The 27,024-nt window shown below is 33.0% G+C and overlaps 1 protein-coding gene across 6 annotated transcripts in view; it reads left to right on the top strand.

The window, feature by feature from the left end:
* Positions 1-346: 346 nt before the first annotated feature.
* Ae2 (anion exchange protein Ae2) overlaps positions 347-27,024 on the top strand; it is a 43,645-nt gene continuing 16,967 nt past the window's right edge. For 3 of the 6 annotated variants that reach the window (XM_018502014.1, XM_018501980.1, XM_018501974.1), the window contains exons 1-4: positions 21,318-21,462; positions 25,121-25,304; positions 25,396-25,477; positions 26,113-26,469. In XM_018502014.1, the coding sequence (XP_018357516.1) occupies positions 21,361-21,462; positions 25,121-25,304; positions 25,396-25,477; positions 26,113-26,469 (725 nt within the window). In that variant the 5' untranslated portion in view covers positions 21,318-21,360. Of the gene's footprint in view, positions 617-8,573; positions 8,676-11,343; positions 11,478-11,661; positions 11,858-21,317; positions 21,463-25,120; positions 25,305-25,395; positions 25,478-26,112; positions 26,470-27,024 lie in introns of those variants that run through there. The other 3 variants (XM_018501988.1, XM_018501997.1, XM_018502006.1) reach the window with 3 other exon arrangements.

Genomic DNA, 27,024 nt, shown 5'->3' with positions numbered 1-27,024 from the left:
CACATATCCAGCTACACCCTTGACAAAGTAAAAAAATATATTATAAGGGAAGGAAGAACTAATAAGAAGAGAAGATTGACGAAAAAACGACGACGGCGCTGACGCGCGAGCGAATAAACTCGCTGCAGGGCGACCCGGAATGGCCGGAATCCGGATCGACTCGCGCGATTGGTCGGCCAGTCACAGAAATTCAATTCCCGCTCCTTCTTTCTTTCATCTCTCTTCATTCCTCCAGTCGGCGCGGCAAACGTACGAGCAAGCGAACGAGCGAGTGAGATAGATGGACGTCGTTTCCCAAGGGAAGAGCTCGTCTGGACAGTCAGGACAGTACCGACCGACAATTCAGTTCGTTGACGGCGTTGCTCTCGCATTTATGATCGCGCATTGTTTTCGTCGTGAATTGTAACGTAAACACCCGTGCGTGTCATCCATCTTTCTCGTTGTCGTAAAAACCGGTTGAAGACGCACCGGGGGAACGCCGAAGCCGAAGGAGCGCGGAGGAGAAGAGCAAAGGTATCGGAAATATCGGAATATTCGGAATCGGAAGCCAGAATCTAGGAGGCCACGCTGTTGTCCACGCGAGTGGTGCACGTTGAACGATCGATTCGGAATCTAGGTACGTGGATCGTATGCGCATGGATCATACTAGCCAGACGCGACGACAGCACTAGAATGAACAGAAAATCGGTAACATGCTCTGTATGTCGGAATTTTCGATGAATCACGACAATCTGCATTGCACTTATCCAAAAGAAACTCGTTCTCGCATCAGGAAAGAAAAAGAAATCTTATATTAAGTAAAAGGTCTTATAGCGAGCAGTAAACGTATCTTACGTTCTTTCTTAACATCGTTCATCACGTATGAATTTTTATATGGATGGTAAAATGGGATTGACGTATAATAATATGCCCTTTCAAGATAATACACAAGTCATACATATAATAATTAAGTAAGTTATTGTGTAGGATGAAAATCACTTTTTTTTTTTCGTCGTAATTATCAGTCGTGACTTAAACGCTGTCGGACTGTTTATTGTTTATTGCTACTGTAACGCTACACGTTTGTTGTTGATAACAGAATCATCAAATACTGGTTTTTATGTTATGCAATAAATTGTCAAAATTTCTTTGCTGCATGAGAAAAATACATTTAATTGCACTAGGATCGGTAAACAGGATATTTATTATTCAAGCCCTGCATCATGCAACATTCGGTTCGTTGGAATGTGCGCGAGGATATATTTTATTTATTTTTTATATATTTAAATCTCAATCCGAATTTCGAGAAAACGTGATATCGACTTTTAAGGCACAGTCGATATCACGTTTTCTCGAAATTTGGATTGAGATTTAAATATATAAAAAATAAATAAAATATAGTCCAATTTTTATTATAGTAAAAACTTATTGTTAAAGGTTTCACAAATGTATTGTATGTATATAATGTACATCCACAGTAATTGATTTTGTTCCTCAGAAATTTTCACAAACTGAGAAGTAACCACCTCTCTACATTATTGTTTACGGTTCACATGCACGATCAACGACATGATTCATACCCTAGTTCCGATTAGACGCAGCGAGCGTCAAGCAGCATAGCAGCAACCAACCAGGAAGGCGATATCTTTTATGCTACTGTAAATATCGCCTTACTGATTGGTTGCTGCTCCGCCGCTTGAGGCGTCGTCTACAATACACGGAGTAAGAAGTAAGAGTAAGAAATTGACCAATCACAGTCGATTATTCTTCTCACATTCAGGCCCGTCTACAATACACGGAGTAAGAAGTAAGAGTAAGAAATTGACCAATCACAGTCGATTATTCTTCTCACATTCAGGCCCGTCTACAATACACGGAGTAAGAAGTAAGAGTAAGAAATTGACCAATCACAGTCGAATGTGAGAAGAATAATCGACTGTGATTGGTCAATTTCTTACTCTTACTTCTTACTCCGTGTATTGTAGACGACGCCGAAAACCAGCTTACTCCCGACATGTCTTACAGCCAATCACCACTATTGCTACTGCCCATTATAGACGAACGTTAAAGCTTGTCGAAGCGTCAAAGTGTGAATGATGAATTTTAACGCTTCTTAAACACTTCATTGACTTTCCATTGACTCTTTGTAATTTTAAATATTCATATACACTTCCCGAACTCTCTCCAAACGTGCATAAAACACATATATTACGTTCTCTGCGCGTTCTTAAATATTTTTTTTTTCATTAATGTTTCCCAAACGTTCCACAACGCTCCGCAAAGAGTGCATGTATATCGTGTCGATACACTTCTTAAATACTACACATTGACACTGCTACGTTTCCTAAACGCTTCGCAAAGAGTATACAGAACATTATTCTAATACGCTTCGTGTACACTTCTAAGGCTAAATTTTTTTTAATAGAACGTAAAGCAAGAATCAATATAAAGCTGCAATTAAATATTTAAAAAAAGTTAACTGAGCGTAAAAGAAATGTTTGGCATGCGTAAGGAGAGTATCAGACTACGGGTTGACGATTACGATTGACGGTTGCCTGGTTCTATTTCAGCCAATTACGATGGATTCGCTACTTCGTGATTGGTTGAAGTAGAACCGGGCAACCGTTAATCATTATCGTCAATTCGTTGTCTGATACGGGCATGGCAGAATGCTCGTATGTAAACGAAATGTCGTTAAGCTGTATGCGGCACCGTCACCAGAGACGCAGCGAGTTAAAATTTTCGAATTAAATTTAAAAAAATTACACAGAATAGGATAAAAGACTATCTATATATATAAAGATGACTAGCAATGCGACATCTGTCATCTTTTAATCATCCTATCATCGATTATATTCTTGCACTAAAAGATATCTTCATAACAATTTAGTCTTTTAACTGACTTTGTGCTCTCTGAGATATATACATATTTTGTTAAATAATATGACAAATATCATTAGTAGATAGTTAATCTCGTTTAAAATATTTATATACTTTTACATTTAACTTTGCTAATTTTATGTATAGCAGCTTTTAGTATGCATATCTAGCATAATGTAAGTGACCGAATTTGCTATTAGAAGTTGGCTGTTGGCGAGATGTTATTAAGGGGATCCTAAAGTCGTCTGTATTACCGACCAAATGATAAATTTTTTTGTGTAACGATTACTTTTTTCCTAGGCTTTTTTACTGATTTGAAAATCCTTTTCCAGGATTAAAGTAAACGCATTAATACGTGCTGTGGGATGGAGTCTATGCTGAGCACGACAAAAAATTTCGAATTTGAGACCTTTACCATTTCTTAGTCCAATATAGTGTTAAAGCTGTCAATATCGTAACAATATTTGTTTGATATAAAAACTTTGCAATCTGTACTTATAAAATTGTGGTCCACACACAGACATGTAGTTCACATGGACAAACAACGTCGAGTTCTTGGAATTAGGCTTAGACACTTTATCGCGATGAATTTATTATGCGGACATTGACACGAACGTGCGACTGCGTGTATCATAGTTTGCGTGAGATATTGTTGTGGTAGTATACAGGATGGGGCATTTTAATCGCCCCAGGCGAATATCTCAGAAACTAAGAGAGATACAAGAAAAAGTTTTATATAAAAGTTTGTAGTATGTTGTTTCTTGGGGGAAAGAAGGTGGAAATAACGGATTTTTTATAGAGGACACTACCAAGGTCAGATCAAGGTCAACATGAATTTTTTACATGGAATCCCTCGTTTTTCATTGCATGTTCTTGCATGCTTACATAAAAATGAATTTTCAGTGCAAAAATGAAAATAAGAGAAACAATCTCCAATACCTTGATCTTAACAAATGTTATCCAGGACATGATCCTGAACAACATTCAAGAAGTTTTAGTCGTCGGTCGGATACCTTGCGTAATACTAATGCCGGCGATACTGTACTTTCAAGCCTTATAATTCGAAGTGTATTTAACGAAAAAATATTTTATTATAGTATTTTGGAAAGCTCTTGAGGTAAGCTACAAGAATATGCAATGAAAAATGGGGGTTCCATTTAAAAAAATTCATGTTGACTTTGATCTGACCTTGGTAGTGCCCCCTATCCGATATCCGTCATTTCCACCTTCTTTCTCCTAAGAAAACCTACAACTTTCATATAAAACTTTTTCTTGTATCTCTTTCAGTTTCTGAGATATTCGCCTGGGGCGATTAAAATGCTTCACCCTGTATAAAGATATGTCGATGTGCTGCAAAACAGCGACCTCTGATGACCTCGTCGGAGTTTGGGTTTTACTTTAAGATCCCCTTAAACTCTTACCGACTCATCCCGTCTTCGACCAATCCCGTCTTACCGACTGTCCTTTAGATCGCTTCCGACTCGCCGACTACCGACTATCAACTCAATTACTATGTTTACATCCGGTATATAAGACACCCTTAACCGGATTTAATAACATCCATAATTACTATTTTTGTTATTTACTTAACTTTAATGATATGTATTATTTGTATATAAGATTTGATATCAACAGCTGGCGCCAAGTTAAATCCCACACTTTTTCTTTCAATCAATGTAGTTGTTTAATTCTCTTTCAAAACATTATATCACAAAATTATGTGATTTTACTTTATCCAAGTGTTATCACAAAGAATTAAAGAAGTAACAGTATGTAATTTAAAAAATTTAATTTAAATAGAAATATTTTTTTATGTAAAATATTTTGCGCTGCTAAATCTTGAAATATAATATAATATGTTATGAAAACGAAAAAAAAAATTTATTTTTTTCAATTTAACATTCAAATTAAATTCATTATTTTTTAATTGTTTTTTTTTTTTATTCGATCTAGCAGTGCCAAGTGATTTACATAAACAATTTTTCTAATTAAATTAAATTTTTTTAAATTTTATGTTACTTTAATTTTTTGTGGTAACATTTGAATTTGAATTGAGTAACGTAACACAATTTTGTGATATAATAATATTTTGAAAGAGAATTTAACAACTACGTTGATTGGAAGAAAAAGCGTGGGATTTAACTTGGTCCCAATTATTAATATAAAATCTTTTATGCAAATGCTACATATCTTTAGAGTTAAGAAAAAATAAATAAAAAAGATAGCACTTAGGTTTTACTTTTTAATTTGGTAGAATTTAACTTGGCGCTAATTGTTGGTATCAAATCTTTTATACAAATGATATATATCATTAGGGTTAAGTAAATAATAAAGATACTACCACTTGGGTTTTACTTTCTAATTTGATAGAATATGTATTACAAAAAATATATTAGTTAATGAAGTTACAGCAAACAAAAGATAATTCTTCGAGGAACATAAATAGTAGACATTATTATTGTGGACAGAAAATCAATACTGTCTTTTAATATATTTACAAATGATGTCTAATTGAAGTGTATCACAAATGTTGGCATGTTATTAAATGTGCAACACTTGTATACAGGATAAGACAAAAGTACCGGAACCCCTGAATATCTCAAAAAATATAAGTTTTACAGAAAAGTGTTTCAAACAAAAAAGTTGTAAGATTTAAAAAGATCCTTTAATTGATCTTATCAGTTCGACCTTGGATAACGTCGCCAAGGTGAAGTCGAGGTGAAATCGATTTTTTTAACTCTCAACTACATGAGTGGGTCATTTGGACTCGGAAATTGTGGTCGGCCGCTATTTTTGTACTGTTAATATTGCAAAGTTGAAGTGAGGGGGTAAAAAAAACTTGGATCCTTTCTCTACCGATCGCCGTGATGCAATTGTTTCGTTGTTGTCTTGGCGCTAATTGTGATACAATAAAAGGTTGGCTTGGGTGACTTGAGTGGTTTGAGTGACCCGTTAAATGTACATTGAGATTTTTGCCGAAAATGAAAATTCGTTGCCAGTAAGTGCCTCTGTATTAGTGCTGTATTCTTGTATTCATGTATATATATGTTGTCTTTTCACAATTAAAACATATGTTCATTGTCAAAAAAGCATTTTTGCGAGAGAAGCGTCTTGGTGAAACGATCGCTCTGTTTTCTTGGAGTTATAAAATTGTGAGTAAATAATACCGAAATCATTATATATTTAGTATAAAATATTTTCATCACATTTTTTTTTCTTTAAAGAAGAAAATAACCGACGTACCTCCAGCATCATTTTTTCGAGCATGTATAAAAATGCCCCTACTTCAGTCGCTCAAATAATTATACTTTTTTGGAATAAATTAATATGACGTATTTTTGTCTTAAAATTCACGTTTTTCCCTTTTCAAAACACTGCTTATTTTTATCTGTATCTTTTTTTTATCATAAAGATATTTTTTTTTAAACTGATTATATTGTACTCCTTTATTACAAATTGTTCTTTAGTATTTTTTGGCATAATTTTTTCAATTATTAACAAAACCTTTTTATATTTTAATCTTTCGATACATTCTGACATTTCATAAAAAAAAAATTCCCATTGAGATTTGTGATAATTATAGCGCCAGTCAAAAACGCCGTGGGTGATTTGGACTCCAGACATGTAAATTAAGAGTCTAAAACAAGACATGTAGTTGAGGATTAAATGGAAATCCCCATTTTTCATTGCATATTTTTGCAGTTTATCTCGAGAGCTTTTTAAAACACTAATACAATATTTTTCCATTGACTATTATGCTTTTTGAGTTATAAAACTTGAAAATTACAGTATCACCAACAATAGCATTATCTATGGTGTATAACTGATATAGTTGAAACTTTTCAAATATTCAGAGTCATAATCTTCACACCATATGTGAAAGTCAAGGCTCTTGAAGGTTGTTCCTTTTTGTTTCATTTGTACACTAAAAATGAAAATTATAGTAACAACTCCAAAAGGCCATGATTTTAACAAATGATATCAAGGTCATAACCCTGAACAACATTTGAAAAGTTTTAACCAGCAGTTGGACACCATAGATAATGCCAGTGCTGGCGGTACTGTGATTTTTCTTCTTAATCTTTATAACTCAAAAAGTAGTTGATGAAAAAAATATTTCGTTATAATGTTTTGAAAAGTTTTCGAAAAAAACCTATAAGAATATGTGATGAAAAATGAGAGTTTTTATTTTAAAAAATCCATTTGACCTTGATTCAATCTTAACGGCGCCATCCCCAACGTTAAATTGATAATAAGATTAATAATAAAATCTTTTTAAACATTACAACTTTTATCTGAAACACTTTTCCGTAAAACTTATATTTTCGATGATATTCAAGAGTTTTGGTACTTTTGCCTCGCCCTGTATATGTAACACTAACAATGGCTCTCAACACTGAATCTCTCAAAATTCGTATCTACAATGATCCATGTATGTATATTTTAGTTCATAAAATATTCGAATAATTTAATAATCCCAACTCGGTCGTAAATGTTGAATGTTGCGTAAAACGTTATATACGTTACGTGCATTTAATTATTTATCTTTTTTTCACTAGGTCAAATGTCCGCACTCTTGATTGTACTAAATTGTTCGATGAAAATATAATGCCACGTAACAAATCAATTGTTCGATTAAGAAAAAATTAACTTCTAACTTATAAAAGTCTTTCTTGCATTATCATCTTTAAATTATGTAAATTGGTCGATGTAAATAGTATCTATATCTATGTATATTCATTGGATAATAAAAATTAATTCATGACAAACTTGTAGCAAAAATTGTTGCTTTATGCTTTCGTTTTTCGTTTGAGTTTAGACTAGGTAAAACATTTCTCATACTTATCTAATGGAAAATTCGATCGATTACTTCGAACATATTATTCTTGCATTCGCTCGATAAATGTTTCAACGTTGTTGAAAATTTAATGAGACGCGTCCATCAGCAATGTCGCGCATTTGTGTTTTGGACGTCGCAAGTTCAGAATATCCGTCGCTTTTAAATCACGTGGATGGTACAAAGTACAAGGTACAAGAAAATTGTTAATTTACTTTGTGTGTAACAATTATCAATAAAGAAAATCGATATTTTATTAAAGATAATCTGTCATTCGCACGATTCGCGTTGCGCGCTTCCACGAGAAAATTTTATTCATAGATAAAACTTGATAGAATAAAAGTATTTAAAGTGTCGAAAAACAAAAAGACTCGACGTATGTCATCGTGACAGATGTTGCATTTACAAAAGGCTCTTTTCGCCAAATAAACGGCGACAAATAGAGAACCGGCCGGATCTGCCAGATCCTTCTCATTATAATGCTATACGCTGGGTTAAGGTGTCCTCACGCCGAGCCGTATAAGAAACTGGATATATCGTCAATGTAAAAACAGTATATTTTTTAAAGATGTTTGATACAAAGGTGAACGTTTAGATAGATCAAGATATCCAGGTCAAATAAATAATGCGTTCGTGCCATGATGTTTAAGAAATAATAATAACTGTAGTGAATACAGTTAAGTATAACTTGAAAGAAATATATAAAGTAACAAAAATTATAAGACATACAAAAATATTGCGTAAATTTATATATAATACGATTATTTTTAGTTAATATGAAATAGAGAATAGTATCGTTATTGTGAAACAATCTTTAGATATCCATATATCTATATATATTCGCACATACCGCATGTCTGTGCAGTCTGTTGTTCAACAATAAAACCGATCGTCAAGTTCCTAGGATCATGTTATAAGATACGAGAAGAATAAGGAATATTTAAGAATTCCATGTGAAGACGCAAAAATAAAACGAAAGGTATTGCCAGTGTATCGCAATGTGTATACTCTCTATAACCCAATCTTTTCTCGTGTTTGAAAAAAATTAACGCATAACTAGTAAATACTGACGAATTAAGAAATAAATTTAAATATTTTAATATTTTATTAAAAAAAAAATGATTTCTAATCTTTAAGTTACAATGGATGATAATATATAACATTGCATACAATAAATATGTGTAGAGGAAAAATAGGGTTATAGAATACTATTTTGTTTTATTGAAATAACTTGGTAAATATTTATGTGACATAATTACTTTTAGTATAAGTTTGTTAACCATAGAGTGTTATGTATATCCTTAAGTATGACTTTACATGTTATACATGCACACATTTCGTTGTCAAATTTAGTTCAATTATGTCATTTAAAAGCACCATTCAAAACCTCCAAGCTAGAATGTAATTAAAACAAGTAAATCATATAACTGATTGTTACAAATCAGTACGTGATTTTTTAAAACACGCAATTTGAAAAATCACATGGTTTTAGAAATAATTTTTCATCGATCTCATATGATTTTACAGTTATCGAATTTTAAATAATTAAATGATTGGAATAGAAGAAAAAAAAACATATCATTGTGCGACTTTTCAAATTATATAATTTAAAAAAGTCACTGATTTGGAATAATCCGTTATGTGATTTATATGTTTTAATTACGTGATTCGTTATATTACTTTGTGACATGATTTTTTTTAATAGGGCTGTCAGTAATAATGTTTCAAAAACGAAAATTCAATTCGGTACGCATTTTGGTAGGATCAAGCGACGCGATGCCAAGTACATAAAAAACAAAACGAACCGCTTGACCGCTTGACGTGTGACCGTCATTACGTATATATTCGTGCCGTTCATGTTAAAAATTCGCGACGTTACCACTAACTTTATGTGGAGTTTTGAGAGACATCGACAAACTTTAGAATAAAATTACTCAGAAATCGCAATCAAAACTCTAAAAACACTTTTATTATATAATATCATTGGTGTCTTTCGATTGCGGTCAGTCCGAATAAAATTGGTGCAGCCGACACTAAGATCTGGAGATCGAATTCCGAAAAATTGAAAATTGTGTGTGACACATAAGGCCTGTTCTTATTTTTTGGCTGAGTTTTTATACCAGTTAATTTTTTTTTCCTTTTCTTTCTTCCTGGAAAGAAAAGGAAGAAAGATGAACTGATGCAAAAGTTCAGTTAAAAAGAACAGGCCTGTATATGTAAAACGTTTTGTGTTCACTAAGCTGCCTTTCACAATGTTTTTATTCTGATTAATATTGCATTAAAACTAGCAATATAAGTGCTGAATATCAATGCACATACATATATAATAATTATCAATGTCGTGTGTGTGTGCGTGTGTGTGTGAGAGAAGGGAGGAAGGGGAATTTGTGGGAGCATGAGAGTAAGTAAAAGAGAGAAAGTAAGGGCAAGGGGAAAATGAGAAAAGGCGAGAGAAAGTGTAGACAAGAAAGGGCAGGAGAAGGCGAAAGAGTACAAGAGATGAAAAAAAGAAAGAAAGGATGGAAACGAGGGAGGCAATTAATTTTATTTTTTATTTGTATATATTATTAACCTAAAATATTATATATTATCAAATACAAATTATTAGTATCTTTTTATTTTTATGAGATTTAAATTCAATGTTATTATGTTCTCAAAAATTTACAAAAAGCAGTGAAATCCCTGAAAAGAATCTCTTTAAAAAAGAAAAAAATATACGCCAAGTATAAAAAAGGTATCGAATATTACATTCCTTTTAATAAAAACAGATACGAAATAAATGCAATTACTCGAGTATTTTATAACGCAAGATTCATAAGATAACTGATAGATTGAAAGTGACTAAAATGGTCAACTATATTATAGTGAAGAAAACGGCATATATTTTTTCTTTTTTAAAGAGGTTTTTTTTTTTTAGATTCAGCAATATTTTAGTCATCTCCATTTCTCATTTCTTCGAGTTCACAGTTTATTTCAACGATTTCAGCAATTTATTTCCACCAGGGATGCGCGAAAAGAACAATTTTTAATTATTTAACTGAATGCTGATGTAATCATCGTTACATAATTGCGGTAAAACAAAGATGAAAATTACGTGTCAACTGACGCGACAGACTGAATTATGTTGATTGTCGATACGTGCGTGTCAAGAAACGGAGGGAAAAGTGTCGAGCGTATCGGTTACATCATCACATTGCAACGCGTAAGACAAGTAGGAAGATCCATTGACTGCATTTCGAGGTGTAAATTTCCAACGCATTGTGATATATGTTAATAAGTAATTAACTATAATGTGTAAATAACTAGATAAGTTTACAGATATGGATAGAATTGTTTATCGAAGATACGACAGTTTTGAAATGTGGTTTTTAAGAGGAAACGTCGATTCGCGTATAAACATATATTCTTAATAAGTATGTATAATTCCAAACAATTCAAACTAAAACACGGATATTTCAATTATGCAAAGGTATATTAATACTTAGATAACATTGTCGCAATATCTAAGGTATTCATGGATATAAAGATTGGGATTGGAACTACCGATAGTCATCGGTCACTCGCGATGGAGTATATTTCATTCTTGACGCCAACCGCGACTGTGCCGCTCAAGAACACTCCGTAATCGTTAGTCCGCGAACGCGAGTGCTTGCGAGAGATTGCCTCTCGTTTTTCTTCAGTTTATGTTTGAAAATCTTTCGTTTCTTTACCGAAAGAAAGGTCTCCCGTTGAATCCGTCCGTCCACGTTACATACACATAATCATATTTAAATAACTTATCGTTAGTAATTCTCATAATTCTTAAATGATTTTATTTTTTTACTTTCTCAAGCAGCTGCATAAACGTCTTTCTTTATTAAATGAAATCTATAACAATCTATATTTTGTAATCTTCCAAATCAATTTACCAGTGCTAAATTCTATTTTGTTGTACTAATCATAATCGTGACGATGTGATATTTCAGCAATCAACAGAACGGAGCTGCCATCACAACGATTACTTCACATGTGGACGTCGCCGTCGCGACTCAGGATCGGCCGGGCACCTAGGAAAAAGATATAGCCTTCAGCTGTACCATCAGCCGCGCCCAGTGAAGAATGGAGAACACCGATGGATTCAGAAAAAAGCTTTCTTTTCTTAGTTTTGGTAAACGAATATCGGTGAGTAATTGACGAACAATTAATATATAGCATAAACGTGAAAAATATTACGGAAATAAATCGAAGGAAAACCGTCTCGGTTTGTATAGGTATGTCCCATATCGGGATTAATATACTCCCGACTACTACGATGAATACATCACTTACAAGGGAAGTTACCCAGATGTCCAATTAGTTTTGAAATAGTTCAAAGTTATATATAGTATCTTACCTCCTACTAAAAACCCATAAAGTAAAAGAAGATTACGAAAAAATGTTGTTTAAATCCATTTTCGGAGCCACTTATAGCGGACTTTGAACGCATTTTTCTAACGAATATTAAATTTTCGAAACGAGCGAATGGCACACATTTTAGTTAATAGGAGGTAGAATACTATAACTTCTAACCGTTACTTTTCCAAAACTAATTGGACTTCTGGGTAACTTCCCTTGTTAGGGTCTGACCGAAATTTCGGTTTCGGTCAGTTTCGGTGAAAAATCAGAATTTCGATTTGACTTCGGTTTCGGTCGAAATACTCGAAATTAAGAAAAAATTTCGGTAAGTAAACTGAAACTGTATAAACTGTAACGCGCCGACAAGCATTCGAAAAACTATGTTATCATTGTTGCCGATTGCTGCAAACCACCGCCAGCTCTATATTCTTCCTTCTTCATTTTTTACTCACCAAGTTACTATGCTACATACCTAGTATCTGAACTTCCTGATAATTCATAGGAAATTCCTTATAATTTAAGGAATAATAAAATCTTATTTTTAAAAGAGTATACATACGAGTATATTACATATTTTGATGTTTTCGAACGATTTTCTGAAAATCATGGTATTTGTAAGTTTTATAAAAAAATTTTGGTTTCGATTTCGGTCGAAATTGAATTTGCGAATTGGCATTGCGGATTCATAGAATCTGATTTAAGTTGACCTCTTCATATAAAAAACGAATATCTAATACATAAATTGAAAAAACAAGTTCATCAGAATTAGGTGCTCCAATAAAAACTGCAAAGATACACCTAATTATATAATATTACAGTATTTATCAAATATTATTAAATTACCAATCATCTCCCCCAATTTGATCTATAAGAGATAACTTAGATTAAAATATTAAACTCCGCGTTGGTGACAAAATACTCCTCTGTTAATATGTATGTAATATCAAAATATTAAATTTGTCGAATTATTAGGTATTCATTCGATTTAGGAGAAATTCAAATAAAAACATCGACAGCGCGATCACTATAAAAGAGTAAAGTCGTGTTAAAAAATTAAGACTTGAAATACTATATTTTCAGTATACTGTATTAAGATATCAAATCGCAAAATTTGCTCGTTCGGTTTAGCAGGAACCTGAACTAAAAAGTCACCGCGCGACTGTAGCTTATAAGAATAAAATCGCGTTAAAAATTATATGCACTACGCGTTTAGTCTTGAAGTATTCTATTTTTAATGTACTATTTTGATTTTAAAGCATCGAATTAATTGCTCGCTCGGTTTAACAGGAACTTAAACTGGAGGGTCGACGTTCAAGATCAAGTTCTTGAAGTTCTTGCTAAATCGAACGATCATCTAATTCTGCGATTTAGTATAGTATGCTATATTTCTTAATATAGTATATTAAAAATAGAATATTTCAAGTGTAAAGACGTAGATGCACTTAATTTTTTAATGCAACTTTACTCTTGTTAGCTGGTCGCGCTGTAGATATTTTCATTCAAATTTCTACTAAACCGAACGAATACCTAATTCGGTGATTTAATATTTTAATATTACATTAGCAAAGGAGTATTTTGTCACTAAAAATAAGGCGGAGTCTAATGTTTTAATATAAGTTATCTTTTATTGATCAGACTAGGGGAGATAATTGATATACTAAGATTTTATTCGGACCGACAAAAATTAAACACTAAGTAAAAGCACATTCAGGCCTATGACGGTCAAAGCTAGATCTTTTTTGCCTAAATAATTCCCAGTGAATTATCTATATCCTATATATGTACATGCATATATATCATATTTTTGTAGTTATTCAAACTGCACGCCGAAATTTTTCCAGACTTTATCTAACGCAATTAAACTACTGCAATAATATCCCAAGTTAAATTAAATTGACAATGTACTGAAAACCTTAAATAAATTTATTGCACATTGTCAATTTAATTTAACTTGTGATATTATTGCAGTAGTTTAATTGCGTTAGATAAAGTCTGGAAAAATTTCGGCGTGCAGTTTGAATAACTAGCTTTGACCGTCATAGGCCTGAATGTGCTTATACTTAGTGGGAGATAATTGATTTTCATAATTTAATAATATTTGATAAGTACTATAATATATTTCGGTGTTTCTTCGTAGTTTTCTAGAGCACCTAATTTTGAAATATGTTGGAATTTATTTAGCTCTGGAAGAGACTAATTTAATAAGGATCATTTTATCGGCATTTTGAAGTGATGCATTCACTTCTCATACAGCACACTTTATTCGAGGGATGTCCTGAGAATGTCCCTAGAATGTAAATACTTGTTCTGGTCGTCTTTAGAATGTCCAAGGTGATTTATTGCGCATAATGGCGGAGTTCTCGTCTCGTGATCTGAGATCTCGACCAATCAGAAATTGAGCTCATTTGCAGTGTGAACAAGATATGTGAATTTCTGCAAATGAGCTCAAAACTTGATTGCTTGACGGATGATCCTCTTACTACTTTTAACTTACTATGCATCCGCCGGTATGGATCATTTGTCTGATTCCACCACGGAGGTCTGTGCTGGGTATGGGTTTTATCATATTCTAGCATAAAACGTATAATGGTGACAAGACTATCTAAACAAATTTAATTGCGTTTTCTACACGTGTTATTGTTCAAATTGGATGTAAGCAGATGTAATTTTCAAATAAGTTACAATAATCCATATTGCACTTGCATGCGAAATGTTGTACATTGTATGTACAAAGGAACAGAGAGAGAGAGAGAGAGAGAGAGAGAGAGAGAGAGACCCGCTCTGCAAAATAGTGTGCGAATTATTGCACATTATTTCATCGCAGTTATCTTCCGACTCCGACATAGTTTCGTAAAGGCGAGATAAAAATGACCTCGAACAGGACTGATTGGCCTGATTGTTGACGGTCACGGGTCAATAACCATTTGACACCGTGTGTGGCGCACGCGGATCGCACGACACAAATTGGAAACGCGAAACGGCGCCGCGGCACGTGACTTTGATCGGAACATCGGAAGGAAAGTTGCCGGCGCGGCGGGACTTCCACGTTGTCACACGCTAAACCGCTATATACATATATATACATATATACACTTGATTACTGTTCTTTATAATGCTGGAGAGCTGTAAATTCCGTATTAGCGACCAAGACCGATCGGATGTCGTCAACATGACGCGCGACCACCATAACCGCGATGTAGGTATATGGTTGCGTAAGCTCGAATGGATTCCAGATGTACTTATTCCTCCGAATGCGATCATCGTTAATAGTCGTATATCAGGATCTAATTAGTCGCGAATTCTTGATCTTTATCTAGAGTTGGTAAACTTACTTTACCATAAAAATAACTCGTTATCATTACTGATTTGAAAAGTAACTTATTGTTACCATTATTCAAAAAGTAAAGAGTTGTTACAATTTTCGTCCTGTTTTCAGTGAATTTTGATAGTTCTTTTTTTATAGAATGGCATTCTATTATTCTAGACATTAATTGTCACAATTCAACACGAGATATATAGTGGTTAGGGGATGGGGTTGTAATTAATCGCAACATAGTCAAACATAATATTTTCTTCTTTTAAAATTCACTTATGTATAAAGGAAATATAAGGAAATATAATGTCGTTTCCAATTTCTTACTGAAAAAAGTAATATTGTAACGCTAATGAAAACGTTATATTTCTTATTTATAATGTTAATGATAACACAGTTACTTTTTTTGGAGTAACAGTAACGAAAATAATAATTTCTTTTATCGTTACTTTATACAATGTATGTGGATAGAAAACGTGCGTATAAGAGTGAGTTTCAAAATAAGAAAATGTTATGTTTAACTATGTTGCGATTAACCATAACCATCATAACCATTATATAAATCTCGTGTTGAATCGGTCAATTAGTGATCAGAATAATTAAATGTGCCATAACGCGTTGCTTGCCAATACTTTTTATCAATCGCAGATCTATGGTTCCTTTTTTGTAAAACGTTATCAAAATTTGTCTCTAATGACATCTCGGCAAGTTCTTGAACGATACTGCTTTTTCGATTCGTGAAAGGCCGCGATTAGTTTCGTTCCACTGACCTGGATTGAGCGATCGAACAGCAAAATGTCGCCTCCTTTTTGCTCCTACGGAGCAGGAAGTCGCCTAATAGAAACGCAAATTGGACGATACGCTGAAATTTCATTCGATGTGTGCTCTGTTCTCTACACTGGAAAAAAAAATTACTGAATTTTAATAAATATTTGTTTCAATAGTACTAGCGAAATATTTACTTACAGTAAATAAGTATTTACTCAAAATAAAAAAATTATGTTTAAATTAAATAAATATGTGTTTATATTTAGTAAATATTTCGTTAGTACTATTGAAACAAATATTTACTAAAATTTAATAAATTTTTTTCCAGTGTATCTTTTCTTTTTTTAGATATTAACTGCTATTTAAAAATGGGTTAACGGAAGAACTCCAGAAATTTGCTTCACTTGGTACTTTTTGCACAGTAACAGAGTCTCTTAATTCATGTTGCACATATAGATGATTAAAACATTAACATTTGCCAACGTGCCATTCAAGCGCTTACGCAAGGTCGGAAGCCGCAAATTCGATTATCAAGAGCGGTGTCAATCGTATCCTCGCAATCATATAGCTCGATCGTTGCTAGCATTGTCAGTGTACAAGTAGCCCGTTTACGTTGGAGCGCATAAAATATCCGTAAAAGAAATTCCTCTCATGTTTGCAACAATCCCAAAGGTAGGGGACTATGACTTTCCGTAATAATATATGCTAGCCATAAGATGCGATCCCATCTATTTCTTTTCGACCGGTGCGGCAGATCATTCAGTTGATTACGCAACAATTGTATCAAGTCTTAATTATAAATTTTTTTTTGTAAAGGGAACTAAACTATGTAGGTAAGTGTTACTCGTCAAAGAATCTTATGGCACGTTTACATCAGAATTTGTTTTTAGCTAACAATCTTGAAACTGCCACTTGCGGTATTGTGATTGATAGGATAAAAAAAAAAGATTCATATATATGGATACGGATTATGTATGCAGTTGCCGCTCTTGTTATTACAAAGTGGTTCATTGATTTAAAGTCCTAGTATTTGGAATCTGGATATATGTATATGTACACACATATGTGTATATATATATATATATATATATATCGATTATGTAACTTTCTCCCTAGAGAAAACATAAAGAGTAAAAATTTTTTGTATATTGTACACACACACACACACACACACACACACACACACACACACCATATACATAAAAAATCTTTCAGGAAAGAAATTCACAAATCATTTAAGGTTCATACATCTCCTCCATCTCCATTTCTCGCATATTCCCTCAAGTTCAATCGCCCTTCATTTCCTAATTAAGTTCAAGGTCGGACTTGCACTTAACTCCTGGTGAAAATAAAACCTAAAGCAGTTAATAAAACGTTGATTGTAAGGAAAGTATAAGGAAAGAGTAACAGAAACGATCAACGAAATCTATAAGAGGTGTAAATTGAAACACGTAACATGAAGGAAGCATCAACTTAAAGAAATATAAATAGAGCCTAGATGAGTTCTTCGGTAAGCACGAGCAGAAAATTTGTCGAACGTAAATGGAGTGTATCTAAGCTGTACAACGAACGTAAACGGAGCATCATTAAGCTGCACAGCGGACTTACACGGAACGTTGTCGAATTGTTAGACGAACGTGAATGAAATGTGATCGATTTCCGCGGGAAACGTATGATAATATTTTAAAATGTTTTTCATTATTTCATTAATTTGGTAAATATCGTGTGGAATTATGAAGAATTTTTTCGAAGTATTTATGTCAATATTAAGGTATTTCAAGGTATTTATGTTGTAAAAACTCGAGTTAAAGATTTATTCGCGTTACATGTTCCAATATGCTTCTATCATAGTTACTATTCACTCCAACGCACACGTCAGAGGCATTCGCAAGGCAATGTGCACGACTTCGCCTAATAATAAACAACAATCATCGGTCGGCATGTGGCATCGTTTTGCATATAAGGCAGATATTGGAGGAAGAAAAAGAACAATATTAATGTTTCTATTACGAATTCTTTATTTTAAGAAGGTATATGTGTATTTTATTATATTACAAAATTATTACACATTTTTATAACAGTGATTAACGGTAATTGACAGTAGGTCGAAAAAATATATAGATTAGGCGGTACGTGCAGATTAATTCTTTTGGATTAACATTGTTGTGTCTGTACATTGTTGTGCCGCCTAACATATAGGTATATATATATTTTTTTACCTACTGTTAATCATCGTTAAGCTGATTCTACAATGAGTCGGTAGTCAGAAATCTTAAGTCTTAACCAGTTTTAACCTAAATAGGTGACTATGATTTTTCGCATCTACAAATTGTTAATTGTACATCGAGTCGTTTAACTCGATTAATGAGAAGGAACAAAGTCGAATTTGGGAAATCTTAAGAAAATCGGTAGTTTTATGCTCGTGTCACACTACGCATTGGAGATTGAGGATTGCAAATTAAGGATTAGAATTCGACCAATCGGATAGTTTTAATTTCAATCCATTTCATTTTAATTGGCTGAATTCTAATCCTCAATTCGCAATCCTCAGTCTCCAATGCGTAGTGTGACACGAGCATTAGCCTTACAAATTGGCTATTGGCCAACTTCACCGATAAGTCTGAGGACTAATCCCACTATCGACTCATTGTAGAATCAGCATAAGTCACTGTTATAAAAATATGTAATATAATAAAACACACATGCATTCTTAAAATGTAAATTTTGTAACAGGAGCGTTAATAGAAGCTGTTTCTTCTTTCTTTTAATATCTGTCTTATTTTATACAAATTGCAATTCTGTGAATAATTATGAGCTTTTTGATACGCTCTCTATCTATAAAGGTGAGTCACTTCACTCTTTAATGTTTTACTTTCTTCTATAATAATCAATCTTTTTGTATCGCCAGAATTTATAATACTTTATTTCTGGCAATTTGTGAGTGACGTACAATCTTTTTGGATATGTGAGCATTTATATATCTGTATTGCTGAAGAGGACTCCAAAGTGAGTTAAAACTTTCAAAATAAAGAAGAATCATTTATTGACGAATATTTGTAAATTTCATTATTTCAAGATCTTGCGCCTGATTATCTCATTAGCTTTGATTTATATTAATTATGTTTATATCTGTCATATTATAAAATATACATATTTGGGTCTATTGCGATTTCACAGCAAAAATGTTGTCACGATATATGTATTCTAATATTGTATTGTATCAAATATTTTGTTTGTGATTTTACAACAAAGTATAGGATAAAAACTTCCGACACTTTTGTTGTGGTTTCATGACAGAAATTTTTGAAAGTGTACTCTTTTTCTTCGGTTTTTATTAATTTAAAAACGTTGTGAACTTATTTTATGTATCATATTTGATTGTTATGTGGTTGAGATGTTTGTCTATTGGAAAAAAATAATTTTGGTTCATATTTTTACAAAAATAATTATTTGTAAACAGGAATTAAAAGTCCATAACAGTCGAAGCTGGATCTTTGATGTTTAAATAATTTAATTATATATATATATATATATATATATGTATACTATATATGTATATACATACATACCATATTTTTAGTCATTTTTAACTGCGCGCCGAAAATTTTATTGGACTAGAAGATCAGATGCAATATTGTGATAAAAATACGTGACAGTATCGAATGTATATTCTTATTTTCTTTGCATTCAGGATTAGGGGGCCGGTTGTTCCATCTTCAGATAAATTATGTGGTAATTTATTTATTGGGAGAAAGAAAGGAGTAAAAAGAGTAAGACCCGGTTGTACCAACGTTACTTTGACTTTAAGCGAAACTTAAAACTCTATTTGTTTCGTTTTAAAGCCAAAAAGAGACAGATACAGAAAGAGTTTTAACCCTCGCTTAAAATCAAAGTAATGTTGGTGCAATCGGGCCTAAGAGAATAAGACAGTGAGCTAAAGTTTACCGAAAGGTAAAACAACTCAGCCTTAATTGTGTATTTATCTTGTTAATGATAAAGTGATCGATAAGAAACAATTATCGATAGAAAACGAAACTTCTAGGTTTGTACGTTAAATAAATATTACGCTCTTTATCGATTTTCCGTGTCGGCATTTGGGAGAAAAGGGCATTGCTGATATATGTGACTGGGAATAAACTGGGGAGGTTGCAGTTCAAGTTCAAGGTCAGTTGAAGCAGGAAGCGAAAAGTGAATGTCGAATGAAGAAATGAGAAGATGCAGTCGTTGATAAAAACGCTCGTTCTCATTTGTCTCTAATATCTTTCAGCCGAAATATGGATAGTGGTAATACTGATACTGATGAAACATTGACGAACTATTCCGCAAAAGTCATTTCAATGATTAGTGGTCACAACGATTATTAGTCACCAAAATATTGATAATTTATTTTCTTTTACAATCTTTATCTGATAGGATGAAAATTTTTATTACCTATTATTCAACTGCGCTTTCCTATCTGCGAAAATCCCTTTCCTTAACTCGAATTTTTTTTTCTTTCTTTTGCTCTGTTTCACTCAAGCCCTTGTGTAGATTTCACGACCGATTGACACTTGTTGCGCCTGCTAGCCTTTGTCAATCATCTGCGCAGTCTTTTTGTAGCACATTTAATTCCAGATGCGCTGAGAGATAGATAGGTATAATAACTTTCTTCTTTAAGGAAGATCAAATGGAAATAGAGAGCTTTTTGATATACCATTGCAGAACGTGTCAGACGGGGTATTAATTTGTTAGCTGCAATTCTCTAGTCAATTCTTCTACTATCAATTAAATTATGAACTGTAGAAATTAATATCGTTATTAACAAAGTATTGGGGAAGTTGTAAAATCGAGAGATGGTAATCTCTTTTTGTATATCCAAGATTTAATTCAAATCATCAGTAACGGTATGCTTAAGTATACGACCGTTAATTAGATTACGCGAAGGGAAATGGAAAATATGTCTTGAATTGAAAATTCTGATGAACGGATTCGAATGAACGGAGAAGGAATAGAGGAGAGAGGGAGACAAAAGAAGAACGGAGGGATTACTCCTCGATTGAGCATATGGGGATGATATCGATCCATCCCTTCCATGAACTGTTGTACGTTCCCCACCAGCTTTCTCCTCTTTCTCTCTTCACGGTCCGGAAGAGACCACCCTCCATTCTCAGTTCGGATTCCTCCAGCTCTCAACGCCGACCGGCCGGGTTGTCACTCGGCCCGAGATGCCATGCCCGAGGCCACCGCCGGTTCCTCCGGGAAGTCGTTCCTGCAGCGAGCGCGAGGCAAAGTTCTCCGCTGGTTACGACGCTCTCTGCGAACGACGCACCAGGTGAACGCACTGTTCCATCCCTCGAAAGGCTGGTCAACTCAATTTTCTTTGCTCTCGCGATTCGTGTGTGTGTACAATTAAATAAACTTTTCCAAGAAGGCGAAATCTCCGTGTTCTTCTCCAGCTGTTCTCGAAATATCCCTTTGTGCTTTTTGTGAACGTTTTTCAGTAGTAGTATAATGTAAAAAAGTTTGAAATTTCTGTGATGCTATTTGTGTGGGCTCTGAAAGGTTAACGAATGCAGCGATCCATAGAGATTTCATAGTTTTATAAATTTATGAGATTTAAATTTTCCTTGTTGAAAACTGAGAGCTGTAAAACTCAGAATTGATGAATTTTAATAGAGTTCGTTAAAATCTTAATTCTAGAGGAGATTCTAAGATGTTTTTCAAATATTTTTTGAAAGAAAAAGAAGAAATATTCAAATTTCTTTCAATATAAAATATTTTTGTACCGTTTTGTGTGTGTGTGTGCGTGTGTGTGTGTGCGCGCGCGCGCGCGCGCGCGCGAGAGAGAGAGAGAGAGAGAGAGAGAGAGAGAGAGAGAGAGAGAGAGAGAGAGAGAGAGAGAGTATCTATATGAACAAAATACAATAAAATAATATATATCTTTATTTATTGCCTTATTTAAACGTTATTTATTTATTTTAAAAACATGAAATACCCATAATTCATTAAAGCTATAGTCTCTAACGTTATTTTATTTTTTCATTTTTACTTGCACTAATTATTTATTATCAAAATCGCAAGTCACGAATTAAGCAGATTTCAACTTAACTAGCAAGACATTAAATACTTAATATGAAACTCAATGGAAATGAGTTTCAAGGCGGATTTCCAGTTTTAAGTAAAATTGATAATAAAATTATGCTGATGCATAGTAATTGATTACATATGATGTAATCTTTTTCTTAAAAGTAGAAAAAAATACTGTATAAATACACGACTTTTGCAAAAAAAAAAAGATAGGCACGTTCGAAATTATAATTCTTTTAATCTTATTTTCTTTCTCTTAATCAGTCATAAGTTTCGATACTTACAGCATTACTATTGTTCAATTATATCTATTACAAAGTGAAATTGACTCCGAAAATCAATTATCAGTTTCGAAAATATCAATTATCAGCTTCGAAAATATAATTTTTCTCATTATAGATATTAATACTTCTAACTTTATATCACAATATAATTACTTCAAAATATTTCCAATATAATACCATAACGTATCATAAAAATGTATAAAATCTATTATGCTGTTGAACAATGTGGACAACAGTTATGTGAACAAGTTAATAGATTTTTTGCTCGCTATTATATGCACAAAGGCATAAAGGGTGAATCAAAGTGTATACTGCATAATAATTTAAACGTTATTCTGTCAGCAGTTGTAATAGCATTATCTTAGTCTTCTAAAACAGCTCGATAATACACATTTTCTTCTCAGAATAACTCTAATAAAGTAGTTGGCTTATGAACGTGGACTGCTTTCTGTGAAAATCAATGTTTGTATCGATTCTTCCTGAATTGCATGGGTAGAGTAGCCTAGGGTGATTAATGTACTTATCTAGCTTTTGCGTATCTCTAGAATGTCCTAAAAAGAATCTTTTTCTACAATTCTCTCGGAGACTTCATAGCGGAAATCTCGCGGAGAAAATTGAAGCGATTTCCATAAATATAACTCTCCTTGTCAATATTCTATTAGTTATTTCTGTAATATAATTGAATTGATTTATAGCGATTAAGAGACTACAAGAGATTTATTTGGTTACATTGAAATCAGTAAAGGATATCACACGAGAAGTCTGGAATACTCTGTATATATCTATAAAATCTATTTGTGCTGCTTTTTATTTTACTTTTACTGTTTGCTTTTTTGTATTGTTAAGAAATAATAAATCGGAAATAGAAAATGGAAGTATTTTGTTCAACCATGAAATATCGAAATGTCAAATAAGTAGAATCTTATTTCAAATAAATGTTAATGTAAATAGTAAATACTATTTGCCTTATTTTTATATTTACTACACAAAATACTTAAATAAAAAGTCCAAATGGACAATTAGGAATCGACGTGTGTTGCGCTTAAATAATTAACAGACCTTACACGTCTAACAATTACATTTTACATGTCACGATTCATATAATATACATTTCTAAATTTTAGTTTTTAGCCATCTTCATCATGGAATAAACATAAATTATATTTTATCGCATATTACGCTACGTAGATTCCAGTGGTCAATCTCCAACAATTCCACAACCGGTTGATACGTTGGGTGGTCTCATGGGAGTAAGACCTTAAATATAATCAAATTATATCAAAAAGAATTTTTTTAAACTTACAGGAAAATTGATATAGTAAATATTCAGATGGCGAGAGCCAGCGCCGATGACCTTAACCTTGACATATGTTGTCAAGGTTATGACCCTGAGTAATCTCCGACAGGCTTTAGCCGTCGCTCATATATTGTTCGTTCAAAAGTTATTAATAAAAACATTTAAGAAATATTGTCTTATTTCTAGTATATATAGTATTAAATATTATCTTACACCCTTTATTTGTGGGGCATAATAACTTTCTAGACAAAGCAAATTCCACCTACCTCCTGCCGAGGGATGCACGATTTTCCATGCGAAGCCAAGTTCCACCTTATCGCCTTCCTGCCCAGAACTCGCTTCGCATAGAAAGTTGTACGCCCCTCGGCAGGGGAAGAGGTAAGGTGGATCTCGCTTCGCGTGGAAAGTCATTACGTAAGGAGAAGAGGATATGGGGATAGTTCTTAATCTTTAGTACACACCTTAGTTTTCGGCATCCTTACTACACATCTTTCGTCTTTCGTGTGTTCTGAATTAATTTTCCTCACTTTTAAGTATATAAAAATTATTAAGCGATTTTTGCGTATATTTTGACATCTTTAGAAAGTATTTGTAAAGTTGTATATTTATAACAAATTGTTATAACTATATAAATTGTTACATAAATTGCATATAAATCGTTATAACTAAATATAATTAACAAAATGAGAAAAATACACTTTTTTGTACAAAAATGTAAAACTCTGAAATAAAAATGTTTAAAAGAAAAATATATTTCAATATCAGTTGACATTCCAAACTACAAAAAAAAAAATAGTTTAAGTATCGGTAACTAAAAAATTTAGTTATTTAGTAACCTGAAAATGATATTTTTTTAATATGCATGAATGGCTATAAATTGAAGATATATTGCATTTACATTTTTAATTTAAGCAATGCATTTTATTATGTCTATTGTGTTAAAAAGCTTATAATTTATTAGGAAAATGTTATAACATTGTAGACAACATAACATATAATATTACAGATAACGTTTAACACAAAGGTGCCAAAAACCATCGTGTTTATTAAGGGCTAGTATATTGTTCTAGGATTAAAATCTTTTTTTAATAATTCGCAAAATATTTCCGCAATACAAATGTAAAGAATTAGTTAAAAATAAAGAAAAGTATAAAAATTTTTTTAGTTACAAAAAGTGTACACTCTGTACACACGATGCGTCATTTGTGATTTTAACAACCTTTAATGGAAAACTACGTTTACATATTTATCTTTTCCCTAAAACAAATTCGCAAATTTCTTCCTTGACAAATATTAATTTACAACTTTATTTGCCATATTAGATTGATGGAAATGCTGCGGAAACAGGACCGGAACTCGACGAGGAGATGGAGAAGGTCTTTGCGATGGACACCGGGGAAAAGTTCGACGTAGCCCGTCTTGGATCACCTTCGGAATCGACTGGATCCGATCGAGATCGCGATCGTGGACCACCTCTACGATATGGTGGCGATCGCGATTTCAATCGTAAGTCGTACTATCGCTCTTCAATATTTTTAAATTTAGTTTTGACGTCGTTCTCTGGGAAATTGGAAATAATAAAAATGACATTTTTTAGAATATCGTAAAAAAAGCTATCCTCATCCGCACACGCCCTTGAAGAGTCTGCATTCCAGATCTATGCGACGACATCTTTCTTCGTAAGTTCTCGAAAAGTAGACATTCGGCAAAATCTGTCTTCAACAGAAGCTTTTGTCTTGTCGACTTGAAATCTTATAATAAGAATAATACCAATCAAACAATTAGGGTAAAAGGAATATAGAATAGCGTTTTTTAAATTAACATTGCTTCGATATAATAAGAAGACTTTAAATTTACACAGAACTCTTGAGGAATATGTTAGCTACAATATCGAATAAATGAAAATCGCCAAAATTAAAGTCACTTATTAGTTATTAGTTATTAGTTATTAGTTATTAACAAAAAAGTAAAAAATGTGAAAATAGGGGGTGTAAAAAAAGGTATGCAATAGGATTACCACTAGATTGCAACGCTTTATTTAGAAAATAAGCCACTATTCCATATTAGCAATCTATTCCATATTCACTGCTTTCACTCTATATCTCTTTTATATAATCAAATGTAAACAAACAATTTCTTCATATACATCAATAAGAAGTATGATTAAGTTAATATTAACAAATTTTGAAACTAATAAAAGTTTAGCTTCTCATAACTCTATAAGAGAACTTTCAAACGAATGAAATTTAATTCTATGCACGTGAGAACGTTTTTGCTGACAAAATAGACTTTGCGTTTCTTCGATTATCCTTAGTGAAGGATCAACGGCGGAAATGTCCATCGAAGAGGACCATGGCAATATCCAAGCGGAGAACGAGAAAGTCGACGAGATGAACCGTGGATTTCGATCGATCACAGCAGAAACCGAAGCCGAAGTTGATGAAGAAACGGCGAAGGCCAAAAATGTAAGCAATAATGAGAACGAGGCGCCGATCTCGGAGAGGGCGGCTTCCAGTTTCAGTCCAATCATCGGCAGTCCGAGAGTACAATTTGAAAAGATTAAGGAAGAAGATGCATCAAGTACGCAAACACTGGAAGTGCCAACAGGTACCACTCTGAGTAGCCACGAGGAAGACCGGAATCGCCGACGGCACCAGAAGCACGAACATAAGTAAGTTGACTTTTGACATGATGGCTTGTAAAGAGTTCAGGAAATGAAGGTAAGAGAGATAAAAACCACACAATTTAATGAACACATTTAGTGTTAAACAAGAATGTACCTTTTTCTGATTAGTAAAACAATATCTTGATGAGAATACAAATCAAAATAACTGTAATTTAAATATCGTGTCTGCATATATATACATATTGTATATATATATATTATGTACACAGATCTGAATCATCCTCAATATATTTTAAGAGGAAAGTTTAAATCTGGTGGTCGCATTTCGTGTTACAATTTCTGCGGACTCATATTTACGCTATGAACCGCGCAATTATGAGCACGAAACGACCGACCTTTATTTCGTACCACCCTAAACGATGAGCTAGATTTGCAGCGTGACAATTTCAGTACAGAGCGGTACCAAGTCAGATAGTTAATTCAAGATTTATGGGGCGGATATGAAAAATATATATGTACATCAGCGATTTAATTAAGTTTTGGCTTTATTTAGATTAGATTTCTTAATTGTTCTTAATTGTTCTTACATTTCCCAAATAA

The sequence above is a fragment of the Trachymyrmex cornetzi genome, unplaced genomic scaffold (genome assembly GCF_001594075.2).
Source record: "Trachymyrmex cornetzi isolate Tcor2-1 unplaced genomic scaffold, Tcor1.1 scaffold1002, whole genome shotgun sequence".
In the NCBI taxonomy this organism is placed as follows: domain Eukaryota; kingdom Metazoa; phylum Arthropoda; class Insecta; order Hymenoptera; family Formicidae; genus Trachymyrmex; species Trachymyrmex cornetzi.
Note: the sequence above shows the minus strand (reverse complement) of the source record. Positions and strands in the feature narration are given on the sequence as shown.